Genomic DNA, 18,869 nt, shown 5'->3' with positions numbered 1-18,869 from the left:
GTACTAGTTAGCCCCAAGGGCAACAAGAAAAGTAAAAGAGATTTTTTTTTTTTTAACATAATTAAACATAAAATGGTACCCCTTTCTTCAGCACCAAATATCTATTCTATATTTTGTTTAAAAGTAAAATAAATTGCGCTCAATCGGATTTTAGAATTTTAATACTTTATCTCACGTCAGAATCGATCTAAAATATCGGCTCAATATTTTATCTTTTTCAATAAATTCCTAATTAAAATATACAAATTTATTATAACAAATAAATAAAAACTTTAATATAATTAAATGCAAGAAAATAAATAAAAAGGTATATTTTTCATTACATTTATTTACAGTTAACCAATTATTCAATCAAATATATGAATATGAATATATATATTATATATAAAAAAATATAAATGTTTTTGCAAATACTTTTATTTTACTAATATTTTTAATTCATCATCCGTAATCTATTTATCAAAATTAATGCAACAAACAAAGAACTCTATATCCCGTAAATGATGGCAGAGCTGGAATCCATAATCTCGTATGCGGCCAAGGAGGAGTGTGAAGAAGAGCAACCAGTCAAGCGTGACTAACTCAGAGGGATGGCGTTCTCATAGAGACCCCGACGGCAGTTTGCGCCCGTCGAGTTAGCGCCAGCGGTTGCGCGGCGACCGGTCGCGCTCGGATGAGAATCCCCTCCATTCTAAATCTTTCACTCCACTTTTTAAAATTTTTTTGTTCCTCACCGCTTTCAATCACCTGCTGCAGCGTTCCACTGGCTGCCGCCGACGCCTCGGAGCACCTTTTATAGTCGCTCGAGGCCAATGTTCTCTCAGCACAAGAAGGTTTCTGTCGGTGCGTGCTAAAGTGAGAAGCTGCACAAATGGACTCGGTTCAGGATTGAATTCTCTATTTTGTTGCTTTTACATTGCGCCCAAAACTCACGTCGCATCATACGAGGACGCCCAAAGAGATCTACGGAACTCAACCCACATTGTCAAACAAAGCTAAATTAAATTGTAATTTAATCAACAAAAATTAAGCATAAATCCGCCCCCCCATCTCAACTGACATCAACATGTCATAACACGCCTTCAGCATGTTTCCTGTGAAACATCCTGACTTTTATATCGACAAGCGACAGTCTCCGTGTTCATGACACCCAACAGGAGTGTAGATGTCGCATGACAATGGAGCAACCGCGAGCATGTTTAGAACCGGTCGCACGGCAACAGCGCACTCTATTATGTGTCCGCACAGGATACTCTTGACAGGAAGTAGCCGGACAACCGTGTTGTGTTGTTTAAAAAGTCCCTCCAATCGCCTGAAACAATTTCAAGCACGTATTTGAGGCTACAGAATGAGTTACATTGGGGCGGACACAGGCCCCCCATCCCCGACCCCCCCCTCCCCCCATCCCAGCTATGAAATCAAGGCTCCCAGTTGCGGGCGTCCAGAGTGGGCCGAGGGGCCATGAATGGTGGGCTTTGTCCGCTCCGTGGTCATCACATTCCATCCGAGGCACTGTGTCGAGCGCAGCAGAGCGGAGGAGAGGCCGCAATCATGCAGGGTGACGGCTGAGGGGGGGGCGGGCGAGCGAGATTGAATGGGGGGGGGGGGGGGGTTGGGGGCTGGTGTTACTGTCCAGAAGCATAACATTTTATTTACAACATTTATTTATCAAATCATCTGGTGTGCCAGTGTAACCGCACTAGTTAGCGCGGTAGTGCTAAACCGCTAGCGGATCTTAGCTGGGCTTAATTTCGGCAGGTATAAAAGTTAAGTAGCAAAATCTCCGCTCATTTACTTGACACCAATCTTGGCAAAACATTTCTTCAATCGTGTGTTGTCGCTGCTTTGCACAGCTTGAGTAGCCATACACAACTTTTTGTCTTTGATGCCACTTGAGAAAATCACCATGCTTACATTTGCCGCATTCTACACTTATTACACAGTTATAACACTTTTCTTGCGTTCTTCTTCTTTTCCAATCACAGGTGGAATTTCATGGAGGGCTGTCTTATTCCTACTTTCTTTGGAAGGACTTATATTTATAGCCAGTGTGGCCACGGTGGCACAGGCGTGGGGGTGTGTGTGTGCGTGTGTGTGTGTGTGTGCGTGTTTAACCTTGCCCTGTTAAGCGATGCGGCGACTTTTTATTCCTTTCTGAATACAAGCCACTATGAGCGTAAACACGCTGGCTTGACCGAAGGCCCAAAAGTGAGCTCAGAACGTCCGCCTCAAAACAAAAAAACGGTCCACTTCCGATTTGTCTTTTAAACAGAGAAAATTAGAAAAAAAAAAAATGATAACGTACTTAACGCTTTCAATTTTTTTAAAAGATGATCGTCATTTCCAACATTGGTGTGTAACTCAACACAGATTAGGATTGTGCGTCCTTTTCCTGCCGCGTCAATTATTCAACAGGTGAGCGTAATCCAAACTGACAGCTCGGCGCTTTGCTTGCCAGCTCAGATTGCTTGTCGTCCCATTTAACGCAAAAACGTCATTTGGATTTTTGGGTTGAAGTCGGCACTTTTTGACAATGTAAAAAAAAAAAAAAAAAAAAAAATGGACATCATTTGATTAAATAGGTTAAATATGAGCGTTGACTCAGAAAAAAGGTGACTAAAAAAAAGATCATTTAGGCTATGCAATTCCTCTACAAAATGGAACTGAAGGAAAAAAAAAAATCCACGTAAAATGAAGTTCATCCTGTATGATATAAAATCCCAAAATAAATAAATAAATAAATTTAGCTTTCCACCTAGCAGGACTTGTGATTAGCAATGTTGATTAAATAAAAGCATTTCTTTTATAAAATGTAACAAATTAAGAAAATATTCTTTCTATAATTTAAAAAAAAAAATGTCTACCGCTAAGACACAGCCATAAATTTTTTAGTCGTGATTATTCAATGTTACTTTCTTCTTCAATATAAGTGTCTTCTAGAAAATGTCACTTAACACCGTAAGTCTTTTTGTATTCATGCGCGACACGCGTGTTGCACAAAGTCTATTTCGTAGTATGAAGTGCATTCTATTGTGCGGCTTTTCCGAGTGCAACGTTGTGTCATTTTACACTCGGCTTCTTTTATTGACAACGTAAAAGCACCTGCTCAGCATGAACGCAGCCCGCTGGGGAGGGCGGCGGTAACCCGCGGCAACCAGCATTGTGTCAACAGAAATCTTGGACAGGGCCGCTTGGCGCTGCCGTGGGCCGGCCGGGCCAATGAATGACGTGCACACTTGGAAGGCGCCGATGTATTATGCATGTGCCGTCACCTTGCGGAGGGACTTGAGCTCATTTGCAGGTGAGCGGCACAGAGAAAGGCAAGCGTCGGGTTGTAGCGCGAAGGGAAGACGGGTAAGAGTCGATTGTTAGGCATGGAGTTGACGTACGGTCGACCCAAGACCGGCTACTTCCTGCCCGCCATCTCCACCGTGGCATCCAGCTACCAAAACGCGCAGCCCGCCAGCCACAGCGCCAACCGGTGGAGAACCAGCAGCTACTACAAGAACGACGCCACCATCCCCACCTCGCAACGAGGCATCCCGGATCTCATGTCCCACCCATCCGGCCGGAGCACGCTGAGCACCCGTTACACACCCGACGACTGGTTCAAATCCAACCAGGGCAACTACCGCCAGTCGGAGGCGTCTCGCAACAGCGCCGAGCGGCTCCGGCGCGACACAATGCGCCTGATCCAAGACAAGGAGCAACTGACGCGCCGCACGCAGGAAATCACCAGCAAGGACATCGGCGAGCGCCTCAACGACATCGCCTTCTGGCGCTCGGAGCTGAGCCACGAGGTGGACAACGTGGCGGGAGAGACGGCGGCGCTGGCCGAGGTCAAGCGGCGGCTGGAGAGGGCTATGGCTGAAACCGAGCGGCCGCTTCAGGTGAGGGTCGACGACGTCCGAGATCCGATTACGCCTCGCGCGAACTGAAAAGCTCGACTGCACGATACAAAATTATCTTGCGCAAACGACTCATGATGAGGACCGCGGGAGTCAAAAACTGTCCGCCTGTTTTTCCAGTAACCTATGACCTTAATCATATTTTATACCCAGTACGTACGATATTGATGTATTAGCATATACACTATTAGCCATGAGCATTAAGACATGCTAACTTGTCAACAAGCGTCCACCTGGACTGACACAATTGTAGGAATCCAGAATTTAAATGACGGCTTCGCTGCATTTAAATTTAAAAAAAAATTAAAAATTGTGATATATTCGCACTGCAATAGCTGCTAGTTTTTAGCACGAAGCTAACTTCTACAACGACCTGAGACGAATTAAGAGTCCCTTTTTTGGGGTTGTTCTATTTTTGGTCCGTCTTTGGACACACTTTAAAGCAAGCCACACGATATGATTCGTGTTTTGTTTTTTTTGCCTACAATGCGCAATATTTACATATCGCTGAAACCCGAGCAGAACGTTAGCCGTTAGCATTAAGGTGTCCTTTCACCAGGTGTCCCAGGAATGCCTGTACCACCGAGAGAAGCGCATGGCCATCGACTTGGTCCACGACGACGTCGAGAAGGACTTGATCAAGGTGCAAGATGGAAATGAATCATATAAAAATTTGAAATGACTGAAGTGTGGATTCAAACAGGAAGTGGAGGTCATAAAGTCGTGTCAGACGAAGATGAGGCAACATCTGGAACGAGCCAAAGCCCAGCTGGCGTGAGTCTCACCGCGCGACGGAAGCGCGATCGCATCAATTTGTCTCGATATTTTCTAAACAGGTGGAACCGCGCGGCGCAGCACGAGCTGGAACGAGACCTGAGTGACAAAGTGACGGCGCAGAGGATAGACGACCGCTGCCATCACCTGAGGAACACGTCGGACGGCATCGGCTTCTTCCGCGGCATCGAACGACTCGACTCCTCGTGAGCGCCGATCGATCCGAACCGATATATTATTTTTTTTTTTTCCGAGATCGCCAATTCCCACTATTCGCACCCAGGGTCTCGCTGCCGGAATCGTGGTCCAAGTTCACCGACGACAACGTGCTGCGCTCGCAGGGCCGGCGCGCCGCCTCGCGCAAACTGCGCGACGAGATCGAGGCGCTGCTCAGCGTCGCTTCCGGCGAGATGTGGAGCCAGTTCAACAACGTCAACGTGTCCTTCACCAGCCGCGTGGCACAGACGGCCGACGCCCGCAACAGCCTACAGGCGCACCTCGCCAAGGTCCACATCGTCACGATATTGGTCGGGTCATTGAGGAGGGTTCCGCTTCGACACTCAAAGCCTTTTAGAAATCACCCGTCAAAGGTGTTTAGGCATCACAAATCGTGGACTGCGACATATCGGCCAACAACAACAACCAAAGTTTTACGAGGGAAAAGTCCATGCAAACACAGCTACTTCATAAAAACTTCAAACTCCAGAACGGTGAGGCAGATTTGCTTCTCTTATAAAAAAAAAAAAAAATTAAAAAAAAAAAATCAATGCAATGTTGGAAATACATGATGTATTTATTTTATTCATTTATTTTTTTAATTTAAATTTAAATTTAAGAGGGACCTAAGATATTCAGTACACTGCATATGTTTATAGTCCAGGTCGATAAATGATAAAAAAAAAAAAATCATAATTTTTTAATTAAAACTACAATAATTTTTAGAAACAAAATTACATATTCGCCATTATTCTTTTTTCTTAGTGAGATGAACATTTTACCATTCACTTGAGGCTAATCAAATAAAGATTTAATAATCTTAAAGTGGGATTAAAATTTTTGGAATATTACTATACATTTATTTTTGAATGTTTAATTATTTACACCAATGACGCGCTGATGTAATGCTCTCATACAATCAATATTTTAAATGAGCTTTCAGATTTAAAAAAAACTGAACTCAAGACAATTTGAAAAGCCAAACGTGTCTTCGTATTAGAAAAGCAGCCAAACAGGGTACACCATTAAGCACATTGTCACCAATTAGGAAATCCGAACACATCCAAGTGCCTTTTTGGGGGCGCTTTGTTGTTCCCTGCTTAATCTCATTACGTCGGCCTCACGCAGACCCTGCAGGAGATCTTCCAAACGGAGATGCTCATAGAGTCCTTGAAGAAGGCCCTGCGGGACAAAGAGAGCCCGCTGAAGGTGGCCCAGACCAGACTGGAGGAGCGCACCCGTCGGCCCAACGTGGAGCTCTGCAGGGATAACCCACATCACAGGTATGACGGCGCTCAGATTTTTTTATTTTTTTTTTTTGGGGGGGGGGTGGAATCAAGCCATATTGCAACACGTGCCCAGGCTAGTGGAGGAGGTCCGGGAGATCGAGGACACCATCCGCAAGCTGCAGGAGAGGCTGCTGGAGGCCGAGGGCAGCCTGCGGTCTCTGCTGAGGACCAAAGTCACGCTGGAGCACGACCTCTCTATCAAGGCCAACTCGCTCTTCTTGGACCAGGAGAAATGCATGAGCATACGCAAGACCTTCCCCAGTGTGCCGCGACTCACCGGCTACACTTGAACAATATTAGTTTGGAGGGAATTACAAGGGCGTGGGAGGTGAATGTGTTATTACAAGTTAATAACACGTGGCGTAACATTTTGCTGTGTGTTTCTGCTCTTTACTTAAATTGTGTTTTGGTTTACTGCCGAATCAAAACTGATTTGATAACAGCCGCTTTCAGCAACTGTCGTTGCCATGGCAACCAACAACCCGACGCTCCCAAGGAAAACAAACGTAAGCACGAATTCCCCTCGTAACTTGCACACATTGCATTTAGAACCACTTCACTTCACCATAAAAATATAAATAAAGTGAATAAATACCTCATTTAAAAATAAACCCCAAAAAATGTATTCATCATTGAAACGCTTTCATCTTTTGTTGTCACAGTGGCAAAAGGCAACTTGCACACATTACGGATTAAAATTCACCGCACAAACGCTGCACTCAAGGCACGCAATTTGCCGTTTGTTGCATTGCGACTAGAAACGCCGCCGCCATGGCGGAGTCTACGCATTGATGTGTAACTCAGTAACTTCTAGAGATGCCCATCTATTTTGGCGACTGCAAACGTATCCAAATGCACGTTCATCATATGTGTAGAAACACACACACACACAGTGACCAGTCTTTCACATTTGTCATCTTAATCTGACCCGAGTGTCACCTCATGGTCGAGGTAGATGGGCATATATATAGAAATATATATACGCGCACACACACACACACACACACACACGCACACACACGCACACACATACAGTAATTTGCAATCTTTATCAGCGGCTTAACGATGACTCAGCACAGCAGTCCACGCCATGCCGGCCGCTGAGGCCCGACCGACGCTGTGATCGAGTTGCCGCGAGTGCGAGGTCGGCTTTGCGGACGGTGGCAGCATACTAATGCTTAAAAAAAAAAAAAAAAAAAAAAAAATCAATAAATGAGCAGGCACAAATCTAAACGGGCGTGATTGCAGTGGAATTTTTGCCATTTGTAACACCGGAGGGAGTGACTGCGCTGATAAAACGGCGAGTGCGTGCGTGTGTGTGTGTGTGCTGCCATTGTATTTCTGAGTGTGTGTGTCTCACTTGCACTTTGCTTTGGGTGTAATATTTTACAGCCTCAATGTTACTGTGCTGTGCAAACAGCGTTGCGTTGCGTTGGACTCAACACCGGGAGCCACATAGCGTCCTCAACGCGTGTGTGTTTGATAGAGAGGTGCGCACGTGCACACCCAAGAACATTCCAGAGCCGAGCTGATAAAAAAAAAAAAGGATCTTTGGGGAAGGCCTGTCGATGCCATAATGCTAACCAAGTCAGGAGCACAATTCATTTCCAAAATAGATGCGCACAAGCAATTCATGCTATAAAACCACAAAGAGTCAGAATTAATTGAAATATACCTCCCAAAAGATTTTTAAAAATAAATTTTAAAAAAATAATTGAAAAAAAAAAAAAAAGACTTGTGGACTGAAACACAGCCTATCACTGCAATCCAGAGCTACCGTACAAATATTTGCCCCACAACCCAAAGAGCCTAAAAACATCTCGCTCAAAAAGGAGCCGGTCAACAAAGTCGCGCTTAGTTGAACTTTCTCTGACCTCGCAAAACGTACAAGAATTCACGGAGAATTCAAAGAGAAAGGAATGAGAACTGTTTTCTTTTTTTTTTTCGGTCTTCTTTTAAGAGGGACGCAAATAGGCGCCCCTCTTTGACGCCCCCACCCGACCAGGGCCTCCCTTCCCCCGTACATGCGGAATGTACGCTGGAATCTTTGCGACGCTCCAAACATATTGGCGGGTTATTTTTAACGACCGCGTGTTATTTTGCATCGTTACATTCCGACGGCAGGGGAGACTCGAGAGGGAGAGAGAATCAGTCGCCTGGTTGGACTTTATCCCGCTGCTATTACAAATGGAGCCTTGACGACCCGAAAAATAAAAAAATACAAATAAATAAATCAAAAGAAAAAATGATTCATGTCAGATTCGCTGATTGTGAAGGATTAGCCTCGTCAAATGATCGCAAAATAAGATGTCGATACGCAGTCGCTAGTTTGCCCAAAAAAATATCAATGCAACAAAAAAAAAAGTACGATTTTGAAATTAATAATCGGACTCAATGTAAAATTGTCATCTTACAAGCTTGCGTGATTTCTTGTGTGATGTGGACGGCAACGGGCGAATACCCACCGTTAGCGCACCGCTAGCGTGCGACAAGGACATCCGTGGTGGTTCACGTCAGACTCGCGGCAAGCGTTGGGAACGTTCATGGGAACTTCCTGTGGCTGTTGGAGCGCTGCCACGGCGTGGAAGGAGCCCCTCTCGAGAGACCGCCGAGCGTTTCTGAAAAAAAAGCAGACGAGGAGAGGAAGCCTTAAGACGGGAAGATAAGCACCCTGCGGTTTCACTTGCCAACGGCAAGAAGACAAAACGTGTTCGTGTTTCCTCATTCCAGATAGGCTGACTTTTATTTAAATTCATTTCCAACATGACGAGGAGGCCTACAAACAAGTCTGAAGAGCCAATGCCTGAAAAGACCATTTGGGTTGGAAGCGGCCATTTTGGTTTCATTTGAGCTTCTTCCAAAAGTGATTCAAGTGTTTAAGAGGTTTAGCAAATTTGATCCAAGTATTCAGTCGGAGACTAATTTCAAAACATTTGAGATTCCATCTTTAAGTTGTGCTCGGTTAGCGCTCGCATAGTTTCACTGTGCGCTAGCATAGTTAGCGTAGTTGCCATTTTAGCTTCATTTTGGCCATTTGCCATAAAACTTGGGTGTGATTTATTAAAAGGTGTTGAGAAAAAGACAAGGTGATCACGGTGTTTGGCGCATCTGTGCTCGTTGCATTTGGTCCGGTCTGATTAAAATGTGACAACAGGTCAAAACAAACAAGCCCATCTGTTGTCCGCAACATCTCAATTTCCTAGCTGGACCACGACGCAGGCTAGACTTACGCTTCGTGCCAAAGCAAAAACTCTCCTGATTTCTAAGGATATATCAATTGATAACTCGAATCATTTTGAATTTAAGACGGTCAAGATGGCTCGCCAAGTATGTCCAATATTTTAGGTGCGATCTTATGAATAATTAACTGGCCGTGCGGTAAGAACGTAATATTGGTTTACTTAGCGTCAATGCTAAAAAGGTAGCGACTGGTTGGCTCCATTTTGTGGACTTAACGGTAAATTATTTGACACAATTGGTCATGTGCTAACAGAAAGCAACAAATGAATTAAAATAAATAAATAAATGAAAAAAATAATGTGTGAATGAAGTAGCCGAGTCTCTCACATGCCACCCCGCCACCCGTGGGCTAGCCCCTCGGGGCGTCCCCATAATCACCTTGGCCCCCAAAAAATTTAAGAATATCCTAATACATCCCTCGAATGTGTGCAGCTCTCTAGTAGCAAGGACCGTCCACGTCCACTGTCGTGTCTGCGCAAACATGCACATATAAGGCATGGAAAACATTTAACGAGAGGCGGCAGTGGCGCGTGTTTTACTGCCGGGAGGAAGCACGCTCGCTCGCTCTCTCGCCACTCTCCCGTCGTCGTCACCGGGCCTATCTCAGGCGTTGCTAAGCACTCCGTCGGCGGCCACTTTAAGACTCGTGCTCGCCTCCATCTTGACAAGTGCGGTGAAGAGAGTAGACGTCGACACGTCTTCGTGGCTAAAATGAGAGGTGGGTGTGTTTGGAGTGACCAGTAGCGACAGGAAGCGCGCGCCATGGCGCACACGCACCACTTCCTGTCTTTATGAGGAACTCTGCCGGCCGAGGATCCTCGACAGCAAATATTTGGGAATATTTACGGCTTTGACCGCTCCTTGCACATTTCCTGGAATTCCACTCGTTGCATCGCTATGAGCAACGCCGGTGGATATTTTTACACACGCTCACGCGCAGGGCGGCTACAAGACGAATGAGTCATATCAAACGGAGGGGAGAGCCCGACGCAGATGCTAGCTTAGCGTAGCACGTTCGTTCACATGGGCCGTGAGTCAGCGGGCTCATGACACGAGCCCTTGATGTTTATGTTTCCCCGTTGCCATGGAAACCACAAGCAGCGACAATGGGAACGAGCCCCCCCATGACTGGCCGGAATCATACTATACTTGCAATCTTACATCGTGGTCATGGCAACCTGTTTGCGTGGTGCACCAGGGAGATGATACGAAAGGCAGTGATGTTGCGTTGTAATACGCCTCATAAAATAAAATAAATAATAATGTTAAAAATCACACTTTCAGTACAATTCAGATTGCAATTTTAAATTTACTTGCAAGACTTTAATCTAGGCTCGTTTCACTGTCCTCCCCCTCCAGTTTTCTGACATAAGCCACGCCCCTCACTTATGTAAACAAAACATTCACTGTACCAACAATGCACTGGATTTTCTGCAGTAGGTTCAGCAAACCTCCTGAAGCCCACAGGTAGAAGGCAGCAATGGAGGGGTGTGCTCACGAGTGCAAGGAAAATTGACCCTTCATCTGTCACACCTGCAGTTTCTCATTGGTTGTTTTTCCTCAGACATGGTGGTTTCTTAAAAATCGATTGAGATGCAAGACGAAAAGTGTATAAAAATAATTTTAAGGGATTTTGACAAAAATTTAAAAATTCCCCATAATTGTATTTTATTTTTGTCTAACTGAAAAAAACAATAACTTAAAAAATTAATACAAAATTAAAAACTATTAGAATTGTTACTACTTGTCTCATATTTAATTAAACTAAATAAATAAATAGTGACAGACGGTGGATTTTTTTTCAACCAGCTACAAAAAGTAAATTCCTTTTTTTTTAATTTTTTTTTATTTTAACCTTTGCTTTGACATTGCTTCCTCATTCGCCTTCGAATGATCCAGCATCGGCAGCAATTGGCATCAATACACTGCTCAAGGGCACTTCAACATGGCCACAGAATCGAACCCTCAACCTTCGACCACCACTCCACGTAAATTTACTTCGAAATGGAATAGAAAATGAAAAATTCAAAGAACTTCAAAAGCTATTAAAAAAAAGGAATAATGTGGTGTATTTTGGTGAAAATATAATAGCACACAAAAAAAAAAGATGCAGAAAAACGACTATCAAAGCAAAATTACAAATTGTAAAAAAGGCATTTCCTCTTATTCCTTTTAAATAAAAAAAATAAAAAAAAGTTCAAGAGTGTCCTGGAAAGGATACGTCTGTTACTACTAGCAAAACAGTGATTACACGTACACACCGAGCTGGTTACCATGGCAACGGCGCGCCTTTACGCAGCGTGTGTCTATATGCGGAGGTGGGCCGGACCGCCGGGGCGGGTTTTGTCTCTTCCATAATGAGACACTTTATAAGAGGCGGCCCGCTGTCAGCTCTCCGTCACACACAGCCGCTTGAGGACAACACTTGCTCCTTCTACTCAGGCTCCTTGTTTGGACACCCACAAAATAACTGATTTACGCTTTTTTTCCCCCCCTTCCCAGCCGTGCATACGCGCTCGCTTCTCCAAGTAAGTCCAACTTGCTTTATTTATTTGAAAAAGTGCACTGGGAGTGGACTTTGTGCTTTAAGCTGACTTATGGGTGCTGAGTGATTTAAAAAAAAAGGTTGCATGTGACGTTGAGCGCGTAATGGCTCGTTAAAGGTGACACTTGATGCGCCGTTGTTGCTTTCGGTGCGTGAAAAGTGGGAGCGCTTGTCCGGAGCTTGCTGCAGTGACACACCCATGTCCCGCGGGCGTGCGCGCGCACACACGCATGCACACACCCACGCACGCACACACACACACACACGTTCTGATTCCTCTTCTTCCTCCTCTTTCTTCTTCATCTTGCTCCAGACTCTTCTCTCGCAAAGATGCTGCTGCTTCTCCTGGGCATCGTTCTCCTGCACGTCGCCGCTCTGGTGCTCCTCTTCGTCTCCACCATAGTCAGCGTGAGTTCCGCTTATGCCCATTTTATTATTATTATTTTTTTTTTTTAATGGCGTGGTGGGAATGTAAACAACAAATGCGTCACGTGACTTTCTGATTTATTTATTTATTTTTTTAAATTTTTTTTTCAGGTGTGGACCTCGAGTGACATCGGCACCTCGGACCTGTGGACCAACTGTTCCATCATCAATGGAGGCTACCGTTGCGACGGCGCCTCCACTGGAGGTCAGAGTCCTCTTCGTTTTTAGACTACGAATTACTATGAGGATTAATAATCAGGAGTTGTGAAAGCAAACCAGCCCCGGTGCAACGGGGGGGGGGGGCGTCGAGCCGACGACACCGAAATGATTATTGGAATGAGTAGTGACAATGATTATCAATTTGATGATCATTATTGTTGATGAATGGTGGCAGCGGTCCAATAACACAATTGCCATAATATTTGATTGCTTTTGACAATATTAGTGCGGTTGCTGATCATCACGACACCACTGTGAAGGATTTATGCAATGTCATTATGATTGTTGACATTCGGAACGTGATCATCAATATCATTGAAGATTGGTATGGTAGTGGGAGTGCAATGGGGGACCCCCGTTTTCAGCATTATCATGCTAAATGCATTGCTAATATTAACATAAGTCATTATCGGTGCAATGATGAATTTATCAATACGATAACCGCCAGTAGCAAAATAGTGCCAGTGCGAGGAAGACCTTATGCAATGACATGATAATTGAAACTGATAACCAATTCAATGTACTTTTTGGCTTCTCTCGCCATCAATGGCAGTGAATGAGTTAAAAAAGGGAAAAATCAAATGACGCAACAGCAAAATAACATGATTAGAATGATGATCAGCAGCAAAAAAAAAAAAAAAAAGGAGTGGACGAGCTTGATGTCCGACGGTGAGATTTATATTCCGATGGACGCTTTTGCTATGGGATGATCTTTCTTATTAAAAAGTGACAGTGCTGTGGATTATCGCGATAATTTGTAACCCCCTCCTCGATGAGATTATTTGAATTCTTCTTAGAAAGATGATCAGCGATGATATGATGGAGTACGTGGCATCGTATCCTGCTATGGAGGATAGTGCAGGGTGACTTGCCGATTATGAGGGCGTGTCGGGGTTGCCCCTCTGGCGCCATCTAAGGGAGGGAATGCGCCATGCGCCGTCGGAACGGCCGTGGCTTGTATAAATAGTCGGTGGCGTGATGTCCATATTGAGGTCCCGTGTGCAGAAACAGCATAGTGACCGGTCATTTGGGATGCGTGTGCGTGTGGGTGGGGTTGCGGAGGAATATTTAAAGCATGCCTGTGTGTGTGTGTGGCGCTCATGCTGATGACGGGTCACGCCCAGTGTCAGAGCACGGTGTCCCATCTTAGCTTGCAGCGTCCAGCAGGACAATTTAGGGAGGCAGCAGCTGCGCTCTTTAAGAGATTTATATAGCATGAGTGTGTGAGAAGATTTGAGCGGAGGTTATTTTGTGCCAACTTTAGATCGTGCAGCACATTTTCTTCGTGTGTGTGTGTGTGTTTGGTTTTAATGCCAGTGATGTCACCGGTTCAGAATGGGCCGAGTTGGCCAGTCCAGGCCAGGCCGTGTGTTTTGTCAGGTAGTTTGTTTGACTTGCTTTCACGAGGCCCCATGACGCACTGTGTTTATTTAAGCAGGCGTGCGTGTGTGTGTGTGTGTGTGTGTGCATGTGGCAGAAGACAGGAAGATAGAGGGCCAGCCAGGGCAGGGGTCTCAGGGGTGCAGGGCGTGGCCATGAGGCATGATTACCTGCCGAGTCATCATAATCTTTTTTTTACACTACAAACTACAAAGCGAGCTAATTTTTTCCGTTTGTCGTCGCCACGGAGACAAGACGTAGGCAGTGAAGGGGCCGCAAAGGTTGGACGGGGGCTGCGTTCACGTACTGCGGCTTTCTTTTTCTAAACACAGCACTCTTTCACCCAAAACAAATTACTTCACCGAATTCAGTCGGGAAGGTCAAATTCACATAAACAGACGTTAGCAATGCTAACAGCTAGCGCCGTGACAAAAAACGGGAAAATCTCCTGATGGCTATAATACGCCAAAAGAGGTGCAGTTTCAGGTGGATGTTCAAATTTAAAAAAAAAAAAAAATCAGAACCTGTCATTATACATCGCTGACAGATTGTTACAAGCTTTTAAAATATGCAACAGTTGTGCTAACACGTAGCCACCTAGCATAGTGACAAAAAATATGCTATCAACTGTTAGTTTCCTGTTTGGCATTGAAGTGATGCTCAGCGACATGATTGATTTGTGTGTTTTTATGACACCGGGAGGGGAAACGTCCCGTGTTGACAGCCGAGGAAGGAAAAAGGCTCGCCGCCCGGCGTAGCATCCGTATTTAAAGGCCAACGGACGGAACATTCCGCCCAGCTATCATTTTATCAGCCTGCGGGATTATGTAACATTTGCAAAAAAAAAAAAAACAAAACAAAATCCCGTGGCGGCTGCATTTTGGCGAGATGGCCGATGCGCCACTAATAGAGCGAGCGTGTCGACTTTCCTCGCTTATCTCATCCATCTCGCTCGACAGGAAGCGGTCCGCCACACACACACACACACACACACACGTGAACACGCACTGATAAACACGGCAAGCTTTGTTTAGAAAGTAAAAGCAAAACATTGTCATTGTAGAGCCTAATTTGATTTGATTTGAATTTCTACGCGGGTGGTAGTTGATCCAACATACGGTCACCGAAAATGTTGCGGCCCATCTGGAAGTCTGGGGAATTCCGAGCATCCCGGGCAGTTAATAGGTTAATGGACTCCAACGTTTTGGCCTTGGAGTTCTCAGCGTGTCTGGATCGATGTTTAGTCGCCGGTCCTGATGCAAGGGATGGATGTAGCGGAGAGGTTAAGGGGGGGGGGCGGGGCTCAAAGAACAAGTTACCCATGCTACTAGCGTCGTTATGGATCCATTACAAGCTCCCTGAAGTAAACATGCTCCGGACGGCTTCTGCAGCGTTGTTTGCTCGCCGCCCTCGTTACGGCTTTAATGACGGCCGTTTATTCCGCTGCCGTCTCCGGTGACTGGCCTGTTATTGATTATGTCTCCTCTTGCTTTTTTTATGCCCAGAGTGGATCCAGGCGGTCCAGGCCCTTATGATCCTGTCCATCATCTTCAGCTGCCTGGCCCTCATCCTCTTCTTCTGCCAGCTCTTTACGCTGCAGAAGGGCGGACGCTTCTTTATCACCGGAACCTTCCAGATCCTTGCCAGTGAGTACACCACCTCTACACGACCAGTAATCAAATACAAAGAACAGCCAATTTGGGTTGTCTTTGATTCTACAGTGCTTCTGACAAAATGAGGACATATCGCAAAGGCGAGACAACCCAATTTAGCTAAATCGCTTTTGTAGGATAATAGATGCTAACACAGAACGAGGGAGTCTTCTGTCCAATTCTGGCATGGTGTCCTAGGTGTTCTCCCGGGGTCTTGTCCCGGTTGGACATACCCTGAATCCCTCATCGGGAGGAGGAATCTAAGCGAGATCAGAGACCATCTTACTGCTTTTGTAAGCGCTTGCCAAGTCTGCGACCTTGTAGACTACGTAGCCTGGTTCGGTCCTAACTGGGCCTGCCCAAAACACCTTGTGAGGGAGGCATCCAAGGGAGAGCTTAGATCATCTGGCTGCTTCCCTGGGTGTTTACAAAATGTCTGTCTCCATTAACTTGGTGGGGGTTCAGACTTTTAACCTCGGTACTGCGACGCATCGGTCTGCCCAGGGTCTAGTCCCAGCTGGACATGCTCAGAACACACCATCAGGAAGGCATACAGGGAGAATCTCAGGGACAGAGACACTCTCTAGACACTCCAATTGCTTTCTTAGGAGCTTTTCAAGACATACCCTTTGTGCACCACAAAAGTGTGACTTGATTATGGGGGGTTCTGAATTTAGACCTAGGTCCCACGTCAAGTCTGGGATCTGTCTGATGGTCTATTCTTATTTGGACATGCCCAGAATACCTTGTCAGGGAGTCGTCCATGGTGACATCTATTGGAGAGCCTCGCCAGTTGAGTCTTTCAACTGGCGTTGACTGCACAGTCTGGATAGAGACCCCAAAATGGTGCACCTGCATGGTTGGGATTCTGACTTAGCCTGAGGCTATGTACCATGTCCTGGAGCTGGCCTCAAAGTTTTGGACTCGCCCTCAGGTGATGAGTCCACCCACCTTCTTTCGTAGGGGTTTACCATGTCACCCCCTTTGCAGACAGCACAAACTGGGTGGTGTCATCCGAATGATGTCCCAGGTATAGTTCAGTTCTGGCGGTTGACCTAGGTTTAGCCGTGTCTTGTCCTACATTAAGTCTGCTTCAGTCCAGAAATACCTCGTCAGGTGGGTTTTAACCCAAACTGCCTGTCAATTCTTTTTTTTCATCATTTTGTCTACGTTTTCCAGGTTTGTTTGTGATGAGCGGCGCCATCATCTACACGGTGATGAGTCCAGAGTGGGTGCCTGAGACGGACAAGTTTGGTTTCTCCTACATCCTGGCGTGGGTGGCCTTCCCCTTGGCGCTGATCAGCGGCCTCATCTATGTCATCTTGAGGAAGCGAGAATGAGCGTCACCATCCCCACCACCACGCTGACGTCATCTCCCCCCCCCCAGCTATGCTACCACCTGCCGACGCCCCCGAGCAAACCGACCGCGTGTCCGTTTCAAGATGTATATAGTATCTATGGTTTAAAACCTATTTATAATGTAACACTTTTACATACGTGTACATAGTTTTTGTGTTGCTCTGTCACGTGAGCTAGGTTAGCTTAAGTGCCTCCGCGTTTGTTTGTCTGATTTTTGTTGTTTGTTCATTTGCCAAAGGATTAACAGACGAGTACATTAACCAAAGTGCATGTTTAAAACAAACTAGAACCATTAGCCAGTTGTTTTGTGTGTGTTTAGCTTGAAAAGAAGAGTGGTAAGCAAGCCAGGATACAACAACAATAAGCGATAGAACTGGTCCTTTTTTTTTTTTTTTTTCTACGTGTGAGCTTTTTATATTTTTTTTTTCGACAAAAACAAAATATGGTGCTATTATTCTATTATAAACATTTATCATTCCTCTTCCATCACGCCACCCGTGGGTCGGTCGGTGGACGTCGGATTTCAATCCATTCAGGCATTTGGACTATCAGTATTAGCTAGAGTAGTACAATCCAGTCACATGATATACTCTGCGGCTTGCGCTTCGCAGCTTTCTTCTCATTCGTTGCCTGTTTTTGTTTTGGTTCTTTTTTTCAAGAGCGGCTATACCACTTTGTATTTATGACTGTTAACCACATATGCAAATTAGACGCAAACGAGGCCAAGTTGGCAAAGACGAGCGCCACGCGGCCGCACGCATACTTGAACTCCACCGCACAATGACAACATCGTGTAGTAAAGTTGCGCGTCGCAAAAAACATGCACACGCCTTAACTCCATTGAACATGAAAAGTCATGATTAGCTAGCTAGCGCTCACGTATTCCGCAGAGAAAAGGGACTGAAGTCGCACTAATTACTTGATGCATGCGGGAATAAACAGATTTCACACACACGCCACTACACTACGAGGGCTGCAAACGTGAAAATAAAAGCTAATTTTGAACCATTTTCATTGTATTAATCTGTGATCTGATCATAAACTGTGCAACAAAGCTGCCAGCACTATCAAGCACTAAGCGGCAGCCATCTTGCATCTATTGTGTCATGTCCAGTGTGGGTCCAGTTAGAAGAGACCTCGCGCTCTGATGACGACTGCCCGGCCATTTTGCCGCGTGTGCTCTGTGTGTGCGTGTATTTTGTCTCATGTTTACACGCGTGTGTAGCGTTCGCCGTGTTACCAAAGCTAACTGTGACTTATAGCTTAACCAATAAAGAGGACCTCTCTGACCACCAAAAACATCTTTTTGCTTCTTTCAAATATTTCAGTGGCCCATGTGAATTTTTTATGACAAATTACATATTTGAATGAAAAAAATACTGACAGCATGGCAGCTCGTCAGTGGAAAAAAAATTAAACCCTGTGCAACATTGCCACCTGGTGGCTGTAGCTGCTTAGTGCAACAGAGTGCACACAACACGATATGCCTAACGCGCAGTGCCCTCGTGTGGATAACTGCCGTTATTACAGCTCAATTCACACAAATGGGGAGGATGAAAGAGTCCCCTGAGGGATGCGAGCATCATTTTTTTTTTTGCCTCACTCCATTGTGCCCACATCATTAACTTGACACGTGATTGATTAGTCTGGTCTGGATGTGCTTCTGGTCGTCATCTGCTACTCAAGTCTCATTTGGTACCAGTGTCACGGTCATGCCTTGTCATTAATAATGATAGAAATTAATTTTTTTTTTTTTTTCACAAATATGGTTGTGCAGGTGAGGAAAAGCAATTTTGGCAAAATATTTCCGGTTAATTAAAAAATAAATAAAAATAATACAAAAAAGGCCCTGAAAAATAAA

The 18,869-nt window shown here is 45.2% G+C and overlaps 2 protein-coding genes across 2 annotated transcripts; both read left to right on the top strand.

Moving 5' to 3' along the window:
* Positions 1–3,366: 3,366 nt before the first annotated feature.
* tekt3 (tektin 3) lies at positions 3,367–6,509 on the top strand. The gene is made up of 7 exons (XM_088284963.1): positions 3,367–3,890; positions 4,468–4,551; positions 4,612–4,682; positions 4,745–4,888; positions 4,966–5,188; positions 6,027–6,181; positions 6,261–6,509. Exons 1-7 carry the CDS (start codon positions 3,375–3,377, stop codon positions 6,475–6,477), a joined length of 1,410 nt encoding a protein of 469 aa, XP_088141089.1. The 5' UTR covers positions 3,367–3,374; the 3' UTR covers positions 6,478–6,509.
* Positions 6,510–11,805: 5,296 nt separating this feature from the next.
* On the top strand, positions 11,806–18,016 carry pmp22b (peripheral myelin protein 22b). The gene is made up of 5 exons (XM_088285310.1): positions 11,806–11,955; positions 12,286–12,380; positions 12,510–12,603; positions 15,503–15,643; positions 16,829–18,016. Exons 2-5 carry the CDS (start codon positions 12,303–12,305, stop codon positions 16,987–16,989), a joined length of 474 nt encoding a protein of 157 aa, XP_088141436.1. The 5' UTR covers positions 11,806–11,955; positions 12,286–12,302; the 3' UTR covers positions 16,990–18,016.
* The last annotated feature ends 853 nt before the right edge of the window (positions 18,017–18,869 follow it).

The sequence above is a fragment of the Idiotropiscis lumnitzeri genome, chromosome 20, assembly GCF_059441095.1.
Source record: "Idiotropiscis lumnitzeri isolate Australia: NSW breed Sydney's pygmy pipehorse chromosome 20, RoL_Ilum_1.0, whole genome shotgun sequence".
NCBI classification, from domain to species: domain Eukaryota; kingdom Metazoa; phylum Chordata; class Actinopteri; order Syngnathiformes; family Syngnathidae; genus Idiotropiscis; species Idiotropiscis lumnitzeri.
Note: the sequence above shows the minus strand (reverse complement) of the source record. Positions and strands in the feature narration are given on the sequence as shown.

What these genes read in the sequence shown, in the direction of transcription:
- tekt3 (XM_088284963.1), top strand. Translation starts at nt 3,375, where the DNA reads ATGGAGTTGACGTACGGTCGACCCAAGACCGGCTACTTCCTGCCCGCC. An exon ending in AAACCGAGCGGCCGCTTCAG is followed by an intron (nt 3,891 to 4,467) that starts GTGAGGGTCGAC and finishes TCCTTTCACCAG; the next exon opens with GTGTCCCAGGAATGCCTGTA. An exon ending in TCGAGAAGGACTTGATCAAG is followed by an intron (nt 4,552 to 4,611) that starts GTGCAAGATGGA and finishes GGATTCAAACAG; the next exon opens with GAAGTGGAGGTCATAAAGTC.
- pmp22b (XM_088285310.1), top strand. Translation starts at nt 12,303, where the DNA reads ATGCTGCTGCTTCTCCTGGGCATCGTTCTCCTGCACGTCGCCGCTCTG. An exon ending in CGACGGCGCCTCCACTGGAG is followed by an intron (nt 12,604 to 15,502) that starts GTCAGAGTCCTC and finishes TTTTATGCCCAG; the next exon opens with AGTGGATCCAGGCGGTCCAG. An exon ending in AACCTTCCAGATCCTTGCCA is followed by an intron (nt 15,644 to 16,828) that starts GTGAGTACACCA and finishes TACGTTTTCCAG; the next exon opens with GTTTGTTTGTGATGAGCGGC.